General features: G+C 37.0%; 1 protein-coding gene across 1 annotated transcript; it reads left to right on the top strand.

Annotated features, from left to right (window-relative positions):
• The first annotated feature begins 8,151 nt into the window (after positions 1-8,151).
• LOC140231574 (large ribosomal subunit protein uL16-like) lies at positions 8,152-16,014 on the top strand. Its single transcript, XM_072311714.1, has 6 exons — positions 8,152-8,213; positions 8,371-8,402; positions 11,349-11,407; positions 12,042-12,288; positions 12,572-12,734; positions 15,600-16,014. The coding sequence occupies exons 2-6, from the start codon at positions 8,380-8,382 to the stop codon at positions 15,756-15,758; spliced, it is 651 nt and encodes a 216-aa protein (XP_072167815.1). The 5' UTR covers positions 8,152-8,213; positions 8,371-8,379; the 3' UTR covers positions 15,759-16,014.
• The last annotated feature ends 2,810 nt before the right edge of the window (positions 16,015-18,824 follow it).

The raw sequence follows: 18,824 nt of genomic DNA on the forward strand, positions 1-18,824 counted from the left end.
TTAACTTTTTGCGAGATACCAAGAAAACACTTCTGAAATAGTACAGAGCATACCATTTTAAGAGGAATTCAAAATCTATTTGATGAAAATCGGGGTTGGAATGACTGCAACATCCAAAAACAAAGTAAAAGAAAGCGATTGTAATAAAGTGTGGGTCCCACACTTTATTAGAATCGCTCTGTTTTGGATATCTCAGCCATTTCAAAACCAATTTTCATCAAATAAACGTTGAATTACACATGGAATTACATGATCTTTCATATTTCATAAGAGGTTTCTCATTATCTCACCAAAAAATGTTAGAAACCTGAAATTAGGTGTCAACCAAAAATATACGATCCCTTTAACCAGAATTCAATTTTCATTCTCAGTTCATAGGTCTTTCCCTACAGCATGCAAAATGTTCAAGTTTGTTAATTAGTAGTGTATAAGTGTAACATTTTATATTGGTAGCAGGGGCGGATCCAGGAATTCCGTAAAGAGGGGGCGTGTTTACAAAATTAAAGGGGGGGCGCACTCACCCCTCCCCCCATTTTTTTTTTTTATTTCTTTTGTTTCAACAAAAAATAAAGGGGGGGGGGGGGGCGTGCGCCGGTTGCAGTCCTCCCTGGATCCGCCCCTGGGTAGGTAATGTGATATGGAATTAGATTACACTGAAAGAAGGCCCACTATAGTTTTTAGGACCACGGATATTTTCTTATTAGGAAAGTTAATGAAATTTTTGATTTTGTATAAAATGAAATCGGAAAAAAGAAGTGCAGAACATCGACCGATTTTTGATTTGTCCGGAGTATTTTTTTAATGTGTTTTATTGGATTAAAAAACAAATCAATACATACATGAACATGTAAATAAGAACAATCATCCGGAAAAAGAGAGATATAAAAAAAAAGGGGAAAAAAGGAACGGAGTATGAAGGTTCCATAAAATGATGTCTGATATATATATAATATATATATATATAAAACCGATATAAATGTTATAATGTTTGTTAATGCTAAATATTATTGTTGATACTGGCGCATTAATCTCACGAATGTTATTTGTATTGTATGTTCTTGAAATTGTGATTTGTAATTTTCGATGTATCTAAGGGGAACTGACCTGGTTATGTACAAACATTTTCTTGAATAAAGAAATGATTGAATCGAAAATCAATAAACATTCACATATAACACAAAATCTTCGTGAGGACAAATAAATTGTATAGTACAAAATTGAAGCAGGTTTATGTTAACCTATCCTTCATGGAATGTTGTGTGGAAAAAGCAGAACGTGTTAATCCTATATAGGGGGAGCCTCGGACCCCCCCCCCCCCCCCCCCGGACTTTCCGTGCGATGTATATCGCCATCGCAAAAAGCTATCGCTGCAATGTTTCACGACGGTTTTCTTTCTTTCTTTCGAGTCTCCCGCATCTTTTGACACCAACTTTGCGACGCTCGGGCACGCGGATCCAATTTATACGCATAAATAATTGTTATGTACATGCATGTCAGACCAAAAATTGCTCAAAAACGTGCATTCTTGTGCAATTTCGTTGCAAATTGTGATGAATTATAAATTTGTAATGATGTATGTGCTAACTGAATTATGATTATAAATTATGCTTATATTATATTGGAAATTGTATTTACTGCATGTGTACATTTTGTACATAAATATACGTATTATGTATGTGTGTATGCAGATATTCTTATGTGTACGCCCATATGCCAACAAGAAGAATTTCCTAAATGGACAATAAATTAATCTGAATCTGAATCTGAATCAAACTATGCTAACAGTCAAATTTCATTAAAAAATTATCATTTGGGGGTTTTATTGAGTGAAATCAATTAATAACATAATTTCACATTCAAAACAATGTCGCGGACAAATAATCTCATAAAAAACAATGAAAAACAAAAAGTCGAAAAACTGAATGAAATACATATAAGAAAATAAAAAAACAATTAAGTACAGACTGTACTCATGATTTTTTTTCTGATGGCTTTTTTTTTTCATCTACATTTGCTATTTAAAGGACACTAGAAAGAATATTTACCAAAAAAATGCCTGTTTTTAGCTTTATTTAGTGATTTATAGCAAATTATCTGATATCCATGCATCATTACACATAAAATAGTATGATTTAGAGTAAATGATAATTCAAAAAGAAACCAATTTTCAGTGTCTAAAATTGCTTCACAGGCAATGTGTGTGCTAATTTTCGTTGTGATCGCGCCCCTCCCCCCCCCCCCCCCCCCCGGCTCTATCATCTACCGCACTATATATTCGGACTGGGAGACTCAGTAAGAATATTGGGGGGAAAACTGTTCCTAAAATTTCTAAAATGAATACAAAATATTATTATGAAATGCTATAATGCTTACAAAACAGTAATGAAAATAATAAAGAAAAACCAAAGCATAAACTTGTCTGCTTAATTGACTGCAAAACATGTTAAATTGAATGCCAAAAATGAATTTGAGCGAGCACAGCATAATACGTGATCATTTGACTATTCATCATTCTGAATTGAATGAACAAATAGCGAAATGGTGCTTATCTTACGAAAATAAGGAATTGGACTGAAAGAGGCGCGAAATTGGCTGGGAAAACCTTATTGTTGACATTTCTTTTTTTTTCATAGATAAATTATGCTTTTAAATTTGTTTTCAGAAGTGTATTTATAAGAAAGGAAATAATATTACTTTTATTTTAGATGAATGACTTCGAATGTTTGATTCCCAGAGTCCCTGTGCATTCCAACGTGGGAACGTTCAAAATTAGTATTTCAGTATTGAAATGCAAACACTTTTCAAAGAGTTCTTAAAACATCTTTTTTTTTGGGGGGGGGGGTGGGTGGGTGGTACGTTTTCTTCCTATTTCTCAGACATGGTAAGAATCTACATGTTAATAAATATACTAATCTCAATTAATAAAAACAAAAAAACAAAAACATAGTTACAACAATGTCATGAACAAGAGACTCCTTATGCGCTAGGCCCTATCCAGGTATTTGGTATCTCCAAGGTATATGCAGCTATACCCAGTGCTGTGTATTTGTAATTTGCAATCACATCTATAAAAGTCTGAATGGAAATTACCTTACTTGCAATAAGTTAGTGAAATATTGTGGACAAATCATAAATGGGAAAAAAAGTAAGTGTATACTATAGGCCCTTTGAAATATAAAAAAGGCTCTTCATGTAAAATGAATGCAAACTACAAATCGGTAGAACGTCAACCTCAGAAGTCAATCAGACCACAGATGATGAAATGGGAACTCAGGAGAAGCGATCCAAAATTTCAAAGTTCTGATTAACATTTTTGCTGTCAACATCGCATGGCCGGCGCCACGTTTTCAAAAGTGGCGGCCCACTTTCGGGTTTCACGAGCTAACAAGTATATGCACTGCAAATTGTGAGTGTTATGTCAAAATATACACGTATAGGTTCAATGCACTGTAAGAATTAAAGCATATTAGGACTCTTTGATAGCCATGCCATCTTTTGGATAATAGAAATACGCAGTATAAGACAAAATAAGGTCTTTATTCACCAGTCCTAAAAGCCCGATTAATGATACAAATAATATTTCAATTTCAATTTATTTTCATATTTCTCGATGAAAAATTACATCAAATATAACAAAATTAAATGAAATACATGACATACATAGAATATTGAAAATATATAAAACATAATAGTGGTCGATCTGTTAAGTTTGGAATCTGTGAATGAATGCTAAAGAAATATGAAGGAACCTACTTAAAAGCGAGCTTGTTAAGCGCAGGTCCCAGTTAAAAACGAGCTTAAGATTGAGAAGGGGAGCACGGGTACAACAATGATCGGAACATAAGAGAAAAACAAAATAAAAAAGTACAATTATACAGTTATATAGCAAATTCTTCTCTAGTGCAGGTTAGGGGTCAGAAAAGCCACATGCTGTAAGCGGATGAAGCATTGTCGTTCTGGCAATACAATATGACTTAATGTACAATAACAATGATACCGTTTAGACAGTATTAGAAATGTGTACATTGCGTGTATTAAGAAGGGAACACATGCACCTGCAAATCCAGAAAAAAAAAAGACATTCAATAACCAGTTGCAGTGCAATGAGAATGTGAAATACCAGCTGATTCCTCGTCCCAGCTATCTTTAAAGAAGGAAAAATATACATAACACAGTGATAGAATTTGAGGGCGCAAACAGCTGGGCTCTTAAAGTCTGGTTTAACCCTAACTAGGCCGGGGGGGGGGGGGGGCCTCCGAGGCCCCCCCCTCGACGTTCCGCGCGATGTATCGCTAACGCGAAAAGCTATCGCCACGGCGTTTCATGACTTTTTTCTTTCAAGTCTCCCGCATCTTTTGACACCAAATTTGCGATGCCCGGGCGCGCGGTTTCGAAGTTGCGCATAAATATGTATGTGCATGTCAGACCAAAAATTGCTCAAAAACGTGAATTTGTGTACAATTTCAATGCAAACTGTGCTTACAGGCAAATTTCACAAAAGCATGATTATTTGGGGGTTTTATTGATTAAAATCAATTATTAATATATTTTCTTGTTCGGAACAATGTCGCAAACAAGTTTCATCGAAAAAACAATGAAAAACATAAAGTCGAAAAAACAAAGAAATACATAAGAAATTCAAAAAACAATAAAATACTTAAGAATTTTTTTCTGATGGCACAATTTTTTTCTCTTATATTTGCTCAGGACACTAAAAAGAATATTTACACAAAAAATGTGCCCATTTTGAGCTTTATTTAGTGATTTATACCAAATTGTCTGATTTCATGCATCGTCATGCATAAATTAGCATAATTTAGCATAAATGATTATTTTTTTTTAAATTTAACTTCATGGTACTTTAGATTACATCATAGGCAATGTGTGTGCCAATTTTCGTCGCGATCGCGCGGTCGACGGCCGAGATCTGGAGGGGGGGCCTGGGAGGCCCCCCCCCGGCTCTATGATCTTCCTAAATAGCCCGGCCTAGTTAGGGTTAACATGACAACAACCCTGGAGTACAGTATAGCGGGATAGTCATGGACAGCACAAAACAGAATTTCAGTGAGCTGATGTAGCGTAATTATTCAATAATGTATAGCGTAATGTAGCGTAATTATATAATATGAGACATAATTATATAATATGAGACGTAATTATAAAATATGACACATATAATGAACGCACTTTTGATGATTCATTACACACCTTGTGTTTGTTTGTATACACACGGACATTATTAATGTCTTTTAATATAGTCCAGTTACACTATTGGACCCCAGCCTTGGTTGCTTTTTGTTACCTTTCTCGGATAAACGTTACTCGATACAGGGGTATAGAACTGTTTTTTTTTTTCAAAGAGTAATATCGACAATTTTATACGTTATACTCTTGATTGTTGTCAAAACAATGTTTCAGCTATAAAGTTCTGCCTATTCAGTACAATTTTTTTAATGGAATCTGTTCCCGAGCAACGTACCGCCAAAGTCGTGCATTAGTAATGATGCATGCATATGCGTATGAAAGTTGCTTCAGATGACGATTTGTCGAGGAATGGTCAAAGGTCCCATTTTAAAATACAGTAAGTTTGCATCATTTGTTTAAACAGATAAGTAGCTACAAAGAACATAAGCAGTGACGAAAAAGACTGGCCAAATGCTGCAAATATTTGCCTTTTCCCGAATTTGAATTCCTTAAACAAAACGTACATCCCCGCGTGCGGGTGGGGCTGACGCAAAATTTGAACGCGTTTCCCGTGTAATTTAAATTTGAACGTGCTTTTTACATGTTCATGTGAGAAAAACATGAAAAAGATTGCTGATGAAATAAAAATTGAATGAACTAGTTAGCCTTTTGAATGTTAATCTCAATGATCATTCAAATTCTCTCGAACTTGAATGATCGCATCGTTAAATGAAATGCAAATCTGATGAAATGGGGGAGGGGACCTATACATTAGTCAGCTAGCTATCTTTATTCTATTAGCAGTCAAGGCAGTTTCATACACTATGGTTAAACCAAGTTCAGAACTGAAAGGAAGATGAAGGATCCATAAATACCCCTTGACCACCGTACAATAATAGTTACTCTTTTCATAAGTGTGCCAAACAGTCTTAAATTGATTTTCAAATTTCGTCCCGTCACGCCTGCATTATAGGCCGTTAGGCCTACACATTCCGTTCCGTCGCACCTGTTAAAATATAGGGACGGAATTTATGTCAAGCATTAGCCTATAATTTTCTTATGAATAGAGAATTATTTTATTAGTGTCAAAGATATAGAGACACGCTAATTAATTGATACATTATGGAATGTGAGTGACTAAACTCGAGTCTATCACATAGAAAAAACACACACAAACTGAAATGATAATTTCGTGTCAAAGTACTGACATGTTTAAAAAAGAATGATATTTTGACCAAAAAAAAGAAGAAAAAAGAAGTGAATGTTAGATATGAATCGCTCATAGGAAGGGTATGCATAATCCGTGATAATACTTGATATTTCCCCTATGTAGTTTTTGTGCAAATCATTTGAAAATAGATTCCGTCTGCGCACAGAGGGCGCTTTTCCTGTTTTACCGTTTGTTTGTTTTTATGGAAAATATGATGTCAATTATATTTTCTGGAAACTGCAGATTCTCAGCTTTTATATATGATAGGCCTATATAACATGAAATGCAAGTGTCAATATGAAAATCTGGCCACAGTGAACTCTGTTTTTGGATCAGACCCAAGGCATTTTGTAGGTAGGTCAATATTATAGCCTATAGGCCTATATAATGCATAGTTGACCATTATAAAGGTAAAATGATTATCATTGCAATCAACATAGATGCAAGGGGATTTTTTTTTTTAAGTTTTTGCTTGAAAACAGATGGGGGCAGATTTAACATCAGTTGGCAAATCATTCATTGACGCGTCAACCTCATTTAAAGACAGCCAATTCCTTTTGCATGCAAATTTTTGAAAAATTGGTGAGAACACTTAGGTATTGAAGAAAACACTATTTGGAAACCTCCTGTAAATTTTGAACTCAAGACGGTCTTTATTTGTATAGTTAAATTGACCTATAAGATTTGAATAATTTTTGCGAACTTCGCAAAAATTACAAATCTAAGTACTAGTCTAGTTTTACACACCTGTGTGATGCACTTAGTTGTACATGTAGTTCATGAAGTGGTGTGTTGTTATTTGCCATTGATAACAAAGTAACAGAAGCTAGTGAATTCTTCTTTTCTGACAGCTTTAACATGCGTATCTGTTGTTCGAAGTGTAAGTATCATATTACAACCACAGGAGGATTGATGTATGCAGTTGTGCCTATAGTACACAGAATACGTTAGGGTGAGCGTTTGGTGCATTATTTGAATTTTAACGGCTAACAACCTTCAAATATCACAGAAATGTTATAGATTTACAATAGTCTTGTCATTATGGTGGAATATCTCATGTTCTGTGCTATTTGGGAAGGAATGCAAAAGGGAAGGGCCATCTTTAATGCGTGACATGCAGTGTATTAAGAATTAAAATCGCATGCAAAACAACGGTCAGATCTGCAAAAAATGCTATGTACCCGATGTACATTCCATTTTGCAAGAAAATATGAATTGTGTTAAATATTAAAATCTCAAAGTTTATCATAACACATCTAAAAAAATAAGGACACTCTCTATCAAATGTTGCCAATCATTTTTGTTCAGTTTGATCTGCTGCTACAGACCTAAATAAAACTGAAAGCATGCCAATCTAATGTATAGTATGTTTGTTAAAGTGCCTGTTAAAGACAAGTTCTTGCCTTTAATTCTTATTGGAAACCGGAGGACAAAAAGAAGAAAATGTATAAAGTTTTGCGACACATAGTTTATAACGCTAAATTATTGAAGTGAATTTCTTGGCCCCACCGTGCAGAACGTGCCCACCTTAGTAGTTCCTTTTCTATTTTACTCTACCATAGAACAATAAAACAAGTAGCTAGTACTCCATGGCAAAGCTGCCAATCATATATTTTCACTACTGATTCAGTTTTCTTTTGATGATTGTTTTCAGTAATATTTTATTTTATATATATCATAAATATCTTTTCTTTTGACGAATATATATTTCGTTTAGAAATATATGACTGAATTTATCACAAGAATATTCGAATTACCAATCTCTACTTGACGAATCACCTCCCGAAATCAGCCTTTTTCGTGAGCCGTCTCATTCGAGGTACTCCTATGCTACGAATAGCCCAGAGAAATCCATTTGCATCACTTGTAAACGTTGTTCATCGAAAATGTTTGCCCCGATTATGAATGATTTAAAAGCCATTTATTGAATTTACGTGATTTTTATTTTGAAAATTGTGTTTTTTTCTCTGTTACAGAAACCGAAAATGGGGCGACGGCCGGCAAGATGGTACGTGTACTCCGCGCATAGCAGATATGCGGACTTCGTTATGTAGTAAAACTCTTGTCTAACGTTAGCATCAAGGTGCAAATCATAGTATGCCTTCCCGCCTTTGGTCGTAAGGCCTGGGTTAGAGTTAGGGAAAGGGTAACAGAATACATTATCACATGTATCATATTCTCTACGATGTCGTTTCAATGCACGTTTGGCCGTAAATAATTTGGCAATAAACACTTTTTAAGTGCATGCCATGCAGATACAACATGTACACGAATGGCCGTTCGAAATTCACTCGCCCCTCATCGTATGCGTACGTGTCGTGCGTATATTCTATGCCCAGCGGAGGCACTTGTTTAATTCTGTCGACAGGTGCAGGCATTTGCATGACTGGGACAACTTCAAGAGTGAATTGTAATCATGTTGGCCATCATGTTACCATTGATTGTGTAAGGAGATGCTTGTGGAGAGCATTGTCACTGTCACTCAGAGAATGATACTGTGTGTTGCTGTTGAGTGTCCCGTTAGTTGGCAGTGCACGTGGATCATGTCGTTGGTTGGATCAATCAGATTGCAGGTCAATGGAGCATAATTTGGTGGTAGATTTCAACATTAGAATCTACCCGTGTAACATCCCGTAAGCCCATTTTGGCACTAGAGTCTAGATTATGGGAAAGATAGAGTTTAAATACCTGATCTAACATCAATTATCGTATAGGTGCCTACTATATTAGGCCTAACGTTAGGCCTAGTTAGAACTCTAGCCGTCACTTGTGTGTAATTCCTATCTATGGCCCATGCACTTCCAGGTTGGCGAATTAACGATAGGCACTGAATTAGTTCGCCGCCCAGATAGCCTGCCACATATTATTTTATTAGCATGTGTGTTACTGTTATACACACAGTTCAATGTAGGATGCATTGTCCATCTCCGTGTTTGAAAACCTGTATTAATCTGCCACCTGAAATCCATTCTAAATAAAAAACATCCTTGCATTAAAAATGGTTTTATCACCTGTTACAGATATGGTAAAATATATTTTGATTACAATTATTTGTGTTTTGACGGAGGAAGAAGGTGAATTACGAATGCATTTTGGGAGTGATGAAAATCTGTCGGCCAAGCTGATCTTCAATTGCGGCGCGCGTTACATGCAATGTGAATGTCTGGCAACTTAATGGTAATTGACGTCAGATCTGAACTCGCAGACTAGAACAACTAGCAACTGTCACATGTCAAACTAAATTTACAGTGCAGCATGCAGTTTGCACCGCATGCCTGAATTCCAGTTTTATGTCATAAAATTCAATCTTCAACCCCAAGAAATAAGTGAAAACCTTATCCTGTCCCTCCGCTGGGCTTATCGTCACCTAAACATCCCCAAAATGATGAATGTTCATGTCAGCGACACTGACAATGGTAAACTACACATGTGGGATACAGTGCAGGATGGATCTGACTGTAGCGATCTCGAATTGATCACATTCACAGCGAGTTTGTCTATCATACCATGGTATCCGTATGTTTCGTTTTCTGTCGGCTTGTACAACAAAGTTGTACCTTGTACGAAAGTTGTACTAAGTCTTGCTGTAGACGTTGTGGTAGAAGATGTTCTATTAGTACACGAGTGTATTTAGCATACACCCCCAGAGTGGTTGGGCTTTGAGGTTTGTCGTTGAGGCCTAATGTGATGTTTATTTGTGTGTGTGTGTGTGTGTGTGTGTGTGTGTGTGTGTGTGTGCGTGCATTCATTCTCATATCTCTCTTATGTCCTTTCTCTTATTTTCCAAGTATAAAGGATATCTTTCTCTTTCCTTCCTATATTAGACTTTCATTTTTCTTTTCTCCCAACTGACTAGAAATCTACTTGTCTTTATTTCCTTTTCAATATTATTTTCTTCTTTTTTCTTCATTTTTACTTTTATCTACATTTACTTTCTTTCCTCTCCATTACATTTTTTCCTTCTATCACCGACAATGACAATGCCAATAAGTATCTTCTTTCAGTACAATGCTCTTTTTTCCCTTCACCATTTATCTCTTCTTTCTTCAGATTATAATCTATTAAACTCTTTCTCTCTTCCTTTCCTTTTCATTCTATCTGTTTTTTCTTTTCTCCTTTCTTTTCAACCCATCCCCATTTGTCTCTTCTCTCTTTCCTTCCTACGTTCTTTTCCTTTTCATTCTAAGGCTACTTTCTATCTTAAAAATCAGTTATTTTTTATTTTTGTCTTTTCAGTGTGATACTTATGTATTCATGTATTTTCCCCCTTTCCCTGTTCTTTCTCTTTATCTGTTTCCCCTATCTGTTCTCTCCTCTTTGTCTCTCTTCTCTCCCCTGTATCTCCCTCTCTTTCTCTGTAATTTCTACTTCATTCTAGTCTACCAAAGGCCGTAATTTACTATTTTCTGAGATCGATATAAGATTATGTTTTCCTTATTTCGTTCAAACACACACTCATGCCACACAGAACAACAACAAACCTCAATCAACCGCTTTGTAAACAACCAATACTGCAAGATTTGGTACGAGCAGATGGAAAGGGAAAAAGTATGTCGAGTATGTCGCTTGAAAGATACCATAGATCAGAACTCACTGTGATTGCTATGATGGGATAACTACAGTCGGGTCCAATGATCGCACTGCCATGAGAATTGTGTTAGAACATGTGTTGTTGATTTTTACATGAAATTTCACTGTGTTTAGGATTTTAAGTGACGTCAAGCTCAGAGAAGGAACAAAGGTTTTTGCGTATTGCCCCTAGAAGCTACCGATCAGATTTTATGCTGTAAAACTAAGATTCAGGCACCTTGTGCGGAACTGCTGTAGTGCCCCCATTTCTACATTGGCTCAATAAGATTCTTAAAATGTGCCACATAAAGTGTTAAAACTCGTTGCAGTTTCAATTTATGAATTTTCCTGATGTCCGAGAATGTTTTCTTTTTGACATTTTCAGCTACCGCTACTGCAAGAACAAACCATATCCCAAGTCAAGGTTCTGCCGTGGTGTCCCTGGTAAGTCCACAGATCATGCTGGGGTACATTACCATTCCATCACCTTCTTTATGTGGAGTTCTGGAGTACTTTGTTATTGGTAGTAGTTAGGAGTACCCACATCTTTCCTTGTACAGTTCAGGCATGTACATTATGACGTGACCATTATCATGTTTTACACTGATAGCAGAGACAGAATTTTCATCCGTTTTTTTTTTCTTTTTGTACATGTTCAATGGAAAATTGGGAGGTGATGACATCATCAGCTTACTCATTTGCATATTCATATGAACTGTACAAAAGCTGTTCTGCTAAACATAGCAAACCTTCATAATTTCATAACTACCCGAATTTGTATGAAATTTTAATCAAGTTTTTCATTGTTGTACTCATAAAATGTTACTTTTTCTTGCAAGACTGACTTACAGGTGGACTGCAATTTCTTTTTAACATGAAAGTGTAGAGGTGTGTACAAAACAAGGAAAAATGATACCCAAGTACCATACTTCATAAGAAGGAGTATGTGCCAAGGTTACATCCTGACAAGCAGACATTTCTGCTTATTTTGTCTTGATGTGCAATTATGGTGAAGAACTCTTAAAGAGAGGTTTCATTTCGTAACTCGCCTAATCCCCACTTTTTTAAATCACCACAGACCCCAAGATCCGAATCTACGATCTTGGTCGCAAGAAGGCTCATGTGGACGAGTTCCCCTTGTGTATCCACCTGGTGTCAGACGAGTTTGAGCAGCTGTCATCTGAGGCTTTGGAGGCAGGACGAATCTGCGCCAACAAGTACATGGTGAAGCATGTTGGCAAGGATTCCTTCCACATCAGGATACGACTCCACCCATTCCATGTCATCCGAATCAACAAAATGTTGTCGTGTGCTGGAGCTGATAGGTGAGATTCTACTTTCTCTCTTCAACTCTCTGTCATAGCCTGTTGTAGAAAAAGGTTACTCTATGTAACTCCCTAGATTATTTTGCCAAGATTTCTTTGCAAGGTTTGAGCTTGTCTGTTTAATAGGTTTTCTTTGTTTGAAAGAGCATTCTCAATCACTTCAATATTTTCGATGAATTTCTCTAAGACCGATGAAGCAATCATTTCAGGTAAGAGGTAAATTTCTTCTCAAAGTAAAATTTACTATTGCTAACTGTGGATACATTTCTTCTGATTGTTACAGGCTCCAGACTGGGATGCGTGGAGCGTTTGGCAAGCCACAAGGGACTGTTGCCAGGGTGAACATCGGCCAGACCATCATGTCCCTGAGGACCAAGGATGGCAACAAGGCAGCAGCCGTGGAGGCTCTCAGGAGAGCCAAGTTCAAGTTCCCTGGACGTCAGAAGGTGAGGCATTGCATGCAACTTACACTCAGTACCTGACCAAATGGATATAAAGTCAACGTCGCACACTAAGTCAACTCCAAAGGAACCAGAGAAAATCATTTGGCTTACACTTGGACTTTTATGAATTTCAACATCCATGATAGAAGTAACACATGTTTATACAGTTATTACTGTATACGCCGTTATTTTCGCATACAGATATTTTTGGGGAATTACGAGGTCATAGACATTTTTGCGAGATGTTTTCGGGAATCGACACCGATACTTACGTTAATTCTCTATTAACAAAAGTGCATGGAGACAATTTCGCGTGTTATTAAATTCGCGATCCAAGTGCAATTCGCGAAATTTGCGAAAATTAAACCCTTGCGAAAATTAAACCCTCGCGAAAATAACAGCTTATACAGTCATATCCATCCTGGTGAGATGTTTTCTTTGACATACTGTAACCATTAATTCTACTTGTGCGAAGTCGATGTAGGCGAGGTTGACTGTATAGTGCATCTTTACTGTGGAAAACTTCTTGAGGAAATTGATTTTTAGATACAGAGAGAACTCGTAACAAGATGAGATTTGACAAGAAACTGCTTTGTAAAATGTCATGTGATATGTTATTTGAGTAGTGTGTCTGTAATAAGAAAACAGTAGACTGGTAAGTAAATTGATAGTACACATTGTACAATGAAGATCTCTGTCAGTATCAGCCTGACTTGATACAGGGGACTCCCGTTATAACGAGATCGGATACAACGAGACTCGGCTTATAACGAGATAAATCATCCGGTTCCTAATAAATTTGCATGTTAGCCTTTGGGGATTCGGAGTTCCAGTTATTGTGAGATAATTTTTGTTCCTAAAAATAAAGAAAAACAAAGACGAATTTGTGCGGTGATAACAACAACTTTTTTTCTTTTTTTTTCAACCGGATGAAACGACGGGAAAAATCATGCACTATTTTAAAACCAGGAAAGGTCAATTCTCCGTGAATTGTCTGAATTATTGTTGCATGCAAGCAGAGACTAAGATCTGCCAGTTCCAAACAGAATGCAATCAAGGTGAAGTGCTGCAAGTTCATAAAGTCTCTTTCTGAGGGCCATGATGGAATGGCATCAGAATATTTAGAAGCTGTAGCTTTCGCTAAAGAATATACCTAAATGTTGTCACCAAATGCTGCAATTCGAATTAGCGTTCTTAAATGGTGCACATGTATTTTTGTATCCGATATGGTAAGTTAAAGGGATCGTATAGTATTGGTCGAGACCGAATTTCAGGTTTATAACATTACATGTATTTGGTGAGATAATGAGAAACCTCTTATGAAATATGAAAGAGCTTATAATTCTATGAGGAATGCAGTGTTTATTTGATGAAAATTGGTTTTGAAATGGCTGAGATATCCAAAAAGAGCGATTCTAATTAAGTGTGGGACCCACAATTTATTACGATTGCTTTGTTTTACTTTGTGTTTTTGGATGCTTCAGTCATTCCAATTCCGATTTTCATCAAAGAAACGTTGAATTCCTCATAAAATGGTATTCTCTGTACTATATCATAAGTGTTTTCTTGGTATCTCGCAAAAAGTTAAAAGCCCAATACTCATCTCCGCCAATACTGTGCCATCCCTTTAACCTTTCCAAAGATGCGTAAAGGGAGTACATTTGTATCTAATTGTGAGCGGGAAATGTTTACGAACATAGTGAATTGTAAAGTTTCGGGAGAAATTTTGAACATGTTCAGAATTTCTTTGCGATAAGAAAAACTGGTTGCAAAAATGAAAACTGTTTATGAGTTTGATTGCAACTGTTACCGAAACCTCACGGAATTTAAAATCTGCTATTCCCTATTTTCGCAAATATTAGCCGCTCAGTTAGATACCCCATTTACGTGTCTTTGATTATGAGAGAAATTGAATTAGATGTCAAATTCAAAGTATGATGAGGTCGTAAGCTAAAATTTGAATTACCTCAACTCTAGCTAATCGAAATACTACTTCAGTTCACCAGTTACCGGGTACTGGTTTTTGTTTTCGTAAACGGTATGCACCCGTCAATCTCGTCGGGTGAAACATTCACGCAAAGCACACATTCAACCTCGTGCTTCGCAACAAGCTGGCAGCACATGGTGCTCTGGCAGTAAAAGTCATCACACGATTCGCGCATCGCACTTTTTATTAATAGCGAGAGATGTTGGGCACGGTGTCCTTGAAGGAAATAAAAAATGAGAGTATAATTTGTGATGTAAACTTTCACCATAATACACGTGATTTATATCAATAATTTGTCATAGAATGAAAGATAAATTCGGACTTTAGTCATAGCTTTCATCCAGTGAGTTACACTAAACGCAGTGTTGATAGCGTGATGACCTTACTTACTAGTATTGTTGCATAAATTTTCCTTCATCTCTCTTTTCTCAGATGTGCAGAATGATTAGCATGCGGATAATAAAAAGCAGGACCCATTTACGACATGATTATACAATATCAAATCTGAAACATTTGATAACAATTAAGTTTCGAGGGGAAAAAAAAAAGATGATTGTAATTATTGCGAGAATGCTCTCGCATTTTTGAGTCGCATTTCCTGTTTTTCTGTTTATCAAAATGAAGTCATCATATTATTCGATGCATGCAACCCAATTTTAACAGACCATGTTTATATAAAGTGTATTTTCCACAATCGTTCGGATACGAGAATCTGGATATAACGAGAAAAATCACCCGGAACCGACGATCTCGCTATAACAGGATTCCCCTGTATGGTACTTCCACTGGAGGTATTAGATTTCAATTTTATGTGTGTGTCAGGTACAATTTTGCAATGAAGACTGACTGTGATGTTCCTCTGTGTTGTCTCCCTTACTCAGATCTTCATCTCCAACAAGCATGGCTTCACCAAGTGGAAGAGAGAGCGGTACGAAGAGCTGCGCAGTGAGGGCAAACTGACCAACGATGGAGTGAGTGTCCAGTACCACCCTGACCACGGCCCCCTGCAGAAGTGGAAGGACCGCATGCTGCACCCATAGACCACACCCAGTGCAGCCAGACACCAATTTCCACAACCAGACTGAACTCTCTACTTCTTAATCACCACACATTGATCTATACATAATTGACTGGATTGTATCACTGAAGCAGTGGTCACCAACGCTGTTGTGAGTCTGACCTCGCCACATCACAAGCAGCCATCCCAGATATGCCTTGTCTGATACCCCATTGCAGATTTTTCATGAGGAGCATATGAATGTGGAAATACAGTACACAAATGCAAAAAGAAAAAAAAAAATGTTTCAAATGTATTTCTTTCTGTCCTCTCTAAATGTTGTAAGTGGTGTTCTGATGATTGGGTATGTGAGATAGTTGTGAACTATCTCCTCAGTCACTACGCCATTATGTTTGTGTGTGTTTCATTTGTGTTGTGTTCTGTATATTGAACATAAAAATGCATGTTGGTCCAAAGTTTTTTTTTTTCTTTTTTTTTTTCTGTGTCTCAAATGTACACACTGCAGTAAAATCCAATTTTTGTTTTTCATTACACAAATACATGTACATATTGTACCGCCATCCCCGGACATCCCAACCATTTTGGAGGAAAGAATCTGAATTTTTACAATTCCTAGCTCTTGTTTCTGTAGGAGTTTCCTATTTTTCTTGTTAATTTTTCTTGATATTTTTACTACACATTCCTATTGGAACTGCTCTTTCTTACTCTTAGCCAAATCATCGCTGCTTTCCAGTCAGAAAGGTTTGGAGGTCTGTACAAAGAGATTGTCCCAATTACAATTCCTACAGAATACTGCAGTACAGTGCATTAATGGAGAGAAAGGAATGTACTAGATGACTTTCTGTGTTCTGCATTACTGTTGAGTGACTGGGGTCTTGATCCACAGACTTGAATGCTGACTACCTGTGAGTGCTGTGAATGAAAGTGGCTGTTAGCCAATCAGAATGTAACATTCAGTGATTGATGATGTTTAATTTGCTTTCCTTAGCTATTTTGTAAGCTGGTGAGTGGTGTAAAAAAAAAGCTATTGATGAGAAAGTTGTGATTGTCTACTGTAGGGAAGACCGAGTGAGGGATTGAATGACTGCGTATGTGTTCCCTGAAAGTTTTGATGGAGGGTTTTCAATGGTCTTATTCATACAGTAAATATATTGTGTGAAATGGTTGACTATGGTACTGTATCATGAATGTGGCCAAGTTTGAATGGGAAACTGCAAGGCTTTGTGGAAACTTTTGCTCTGGTGATATAGTGTGTAAAGCAGTTTAAAGGGATGCTACAGTTTTGGTTGAGACCTAATTTCAGGTTTCGAACATTTTTTGGTGAGATAATGAGAAACCACTCATGAAATACGAAAGAGCATGTAATTCTATGAGGAATTCAATGTTTATCTGATGAAAATTGGTTTTGAAATGGCTGAGATATACAAAAAAGAGTGATTCTAATAAAGTGTGGGACCCACACTTTATCACAATTGCTTTGTTTCACTTTGTTTTTGGACGTTTCAGTCATTCCAAACCCCATTTTTCGTCAAATAAACTTTGAATTCCTCTTAGAATGGTATGCTCTATACTATATCAGAAGTGTTTTCTTGGTACATGTATCTCGCAAAAAGTTAAAAGCCCAATTCTCATCTCCACCAATACTGTACCATCCCTTTAATCTGACATTTCTTTGCTAGTCTTTCCACTCTTGCTGTCTCTTGATTTCTCTCCCTCCCTCTCAACACATGTACATACTGTACATCACACATGTCCAGTGTAGCCATACATCACTGGGATAACAAGACTGCATTTCAAACTTTGGTGGAAATTGCTTTAAAAAATTGTCAAATAATTAAATGATCTGTCCAAATCTTAACCATCTTACCCTCAAATGAAGTCATCACATATGGCATATCTAAAGGAAGGCATTCCCATTTGTTCTGCATGTACATACATGTACAACATAGTGCACTGACCGGCATTTTTTCTGTCTTTTTTTTTTTTTTGGTCGTTTTTTCAATCCCTGATTATTTGACATTTTTAGATAATTTCTACAAGGTTTTGTTGTCCCAACTATGCATAGCTAACTTCTCACTTTGTAATATGAAGCTACATATTGACATACTGCTTTCGAGTTGGTTTGTACAAAGGAAATACAGCTATATCTTTCTTATGGGTCTACTGAACTTGAAAGCTGTCAGCAACTAATGTACATTGTTTCACGGTATTTGATACTTTCACCCCCCCCCCCCACACACATTTTTATACGATGTACATACACAATGGCTATAGTCCAGGCGCAGCGACCCAGAAAAAATGACTTCGTTCAACCCACCCCGCAGAAAAGGTTTGACTGCATGGGGTGGTTGGTTGGACCCTCTGGAACACCCCTAGGTAGTATGTGATATCAAATTGTGGTATCAATGAAATTTTACAGCCCATTTTAGTTGCGACATGACCATATTCTTCGAGGAAGCGTCTGCGCACACTAAGACTAGAAACTACACGTACCACTTAGCACTGCTACAGGAGCCAATGCCAGTGGTGTGTGTTATAGTCTTGGTGTACAAAGACTTTTTCCGCGACAAACATCGGTTTTTGCCTGCAAACTAACTTTTCACGCTAAGCTGGGGTCGGTGTAGTGTAGTTTCTAGACGTTTTTATTTCGTCTTTATTTCTCCGAGTTGAAGCAAGCCAAGTGAGAGTGCATACCCAGCGATTGTGACGCCCGAACCGTTTTTTTGTGGCAATCATTGAGCATGCACCCTCACTCGGCTTAGCACAATACAGCGGGCGACTGCACAATACACAAGCTGTAACTCAGAGAAATAAAGGCGAAATAAAAGCAGCTAGAAATTAAGACTAGAGTCGGTAACGCTTGTCGCTATTGGGGCACTGAAAATGACAAAATTATCACAGTTTTTGCATTTATTTCACGAAGGATTCATCGAAACGCCTTAAAACTATATATGTGGATGTTTCTAGAGATGTCAGCAATACAATGGGATACATTGTAAGGTATAATATTGTGCATGGTTACCATGGTAACCGGATGCCTACAGGTAATTGGTAACTCCCAAAAATATCTGGAATTTAGACAGGATTT

Source organism: Diadema setosum, chromosome 8, assembly GCF_964275005.1.
Source record: "Diadema setosum chromosome 8, eeDiaSeto1, whole genome shotgun sequence".
Classification (NCBI taxonomy): domain Eukaryota; kingdom Metazoa; phylum Echinodermata; class Echinoidea; order Diadematoida; family Diadematidae; genus Diadema; species Diadema setosum.

Coding starts and splice junctions, on each gene's coding strand:
- LOC140231574 (XM_072311714.1), top strand. CDS start 8,380: ATGGGGCGACGGCCGGCAAGATG. Junction 8,403..11,348: donor GGGCGACGGCCGGCAAGATG/GTACGTGTACTC, acceptor TGACATTTTCAG/CTACCGCTACTGCAAGAACA. Junction 11,408..12,041: donor GTTCTGCCGTGGTGTCCCTG/GTAAGTCCACAG, acceptor AAATCACCACAG/ACCCCAAGATCCGAATCTAC.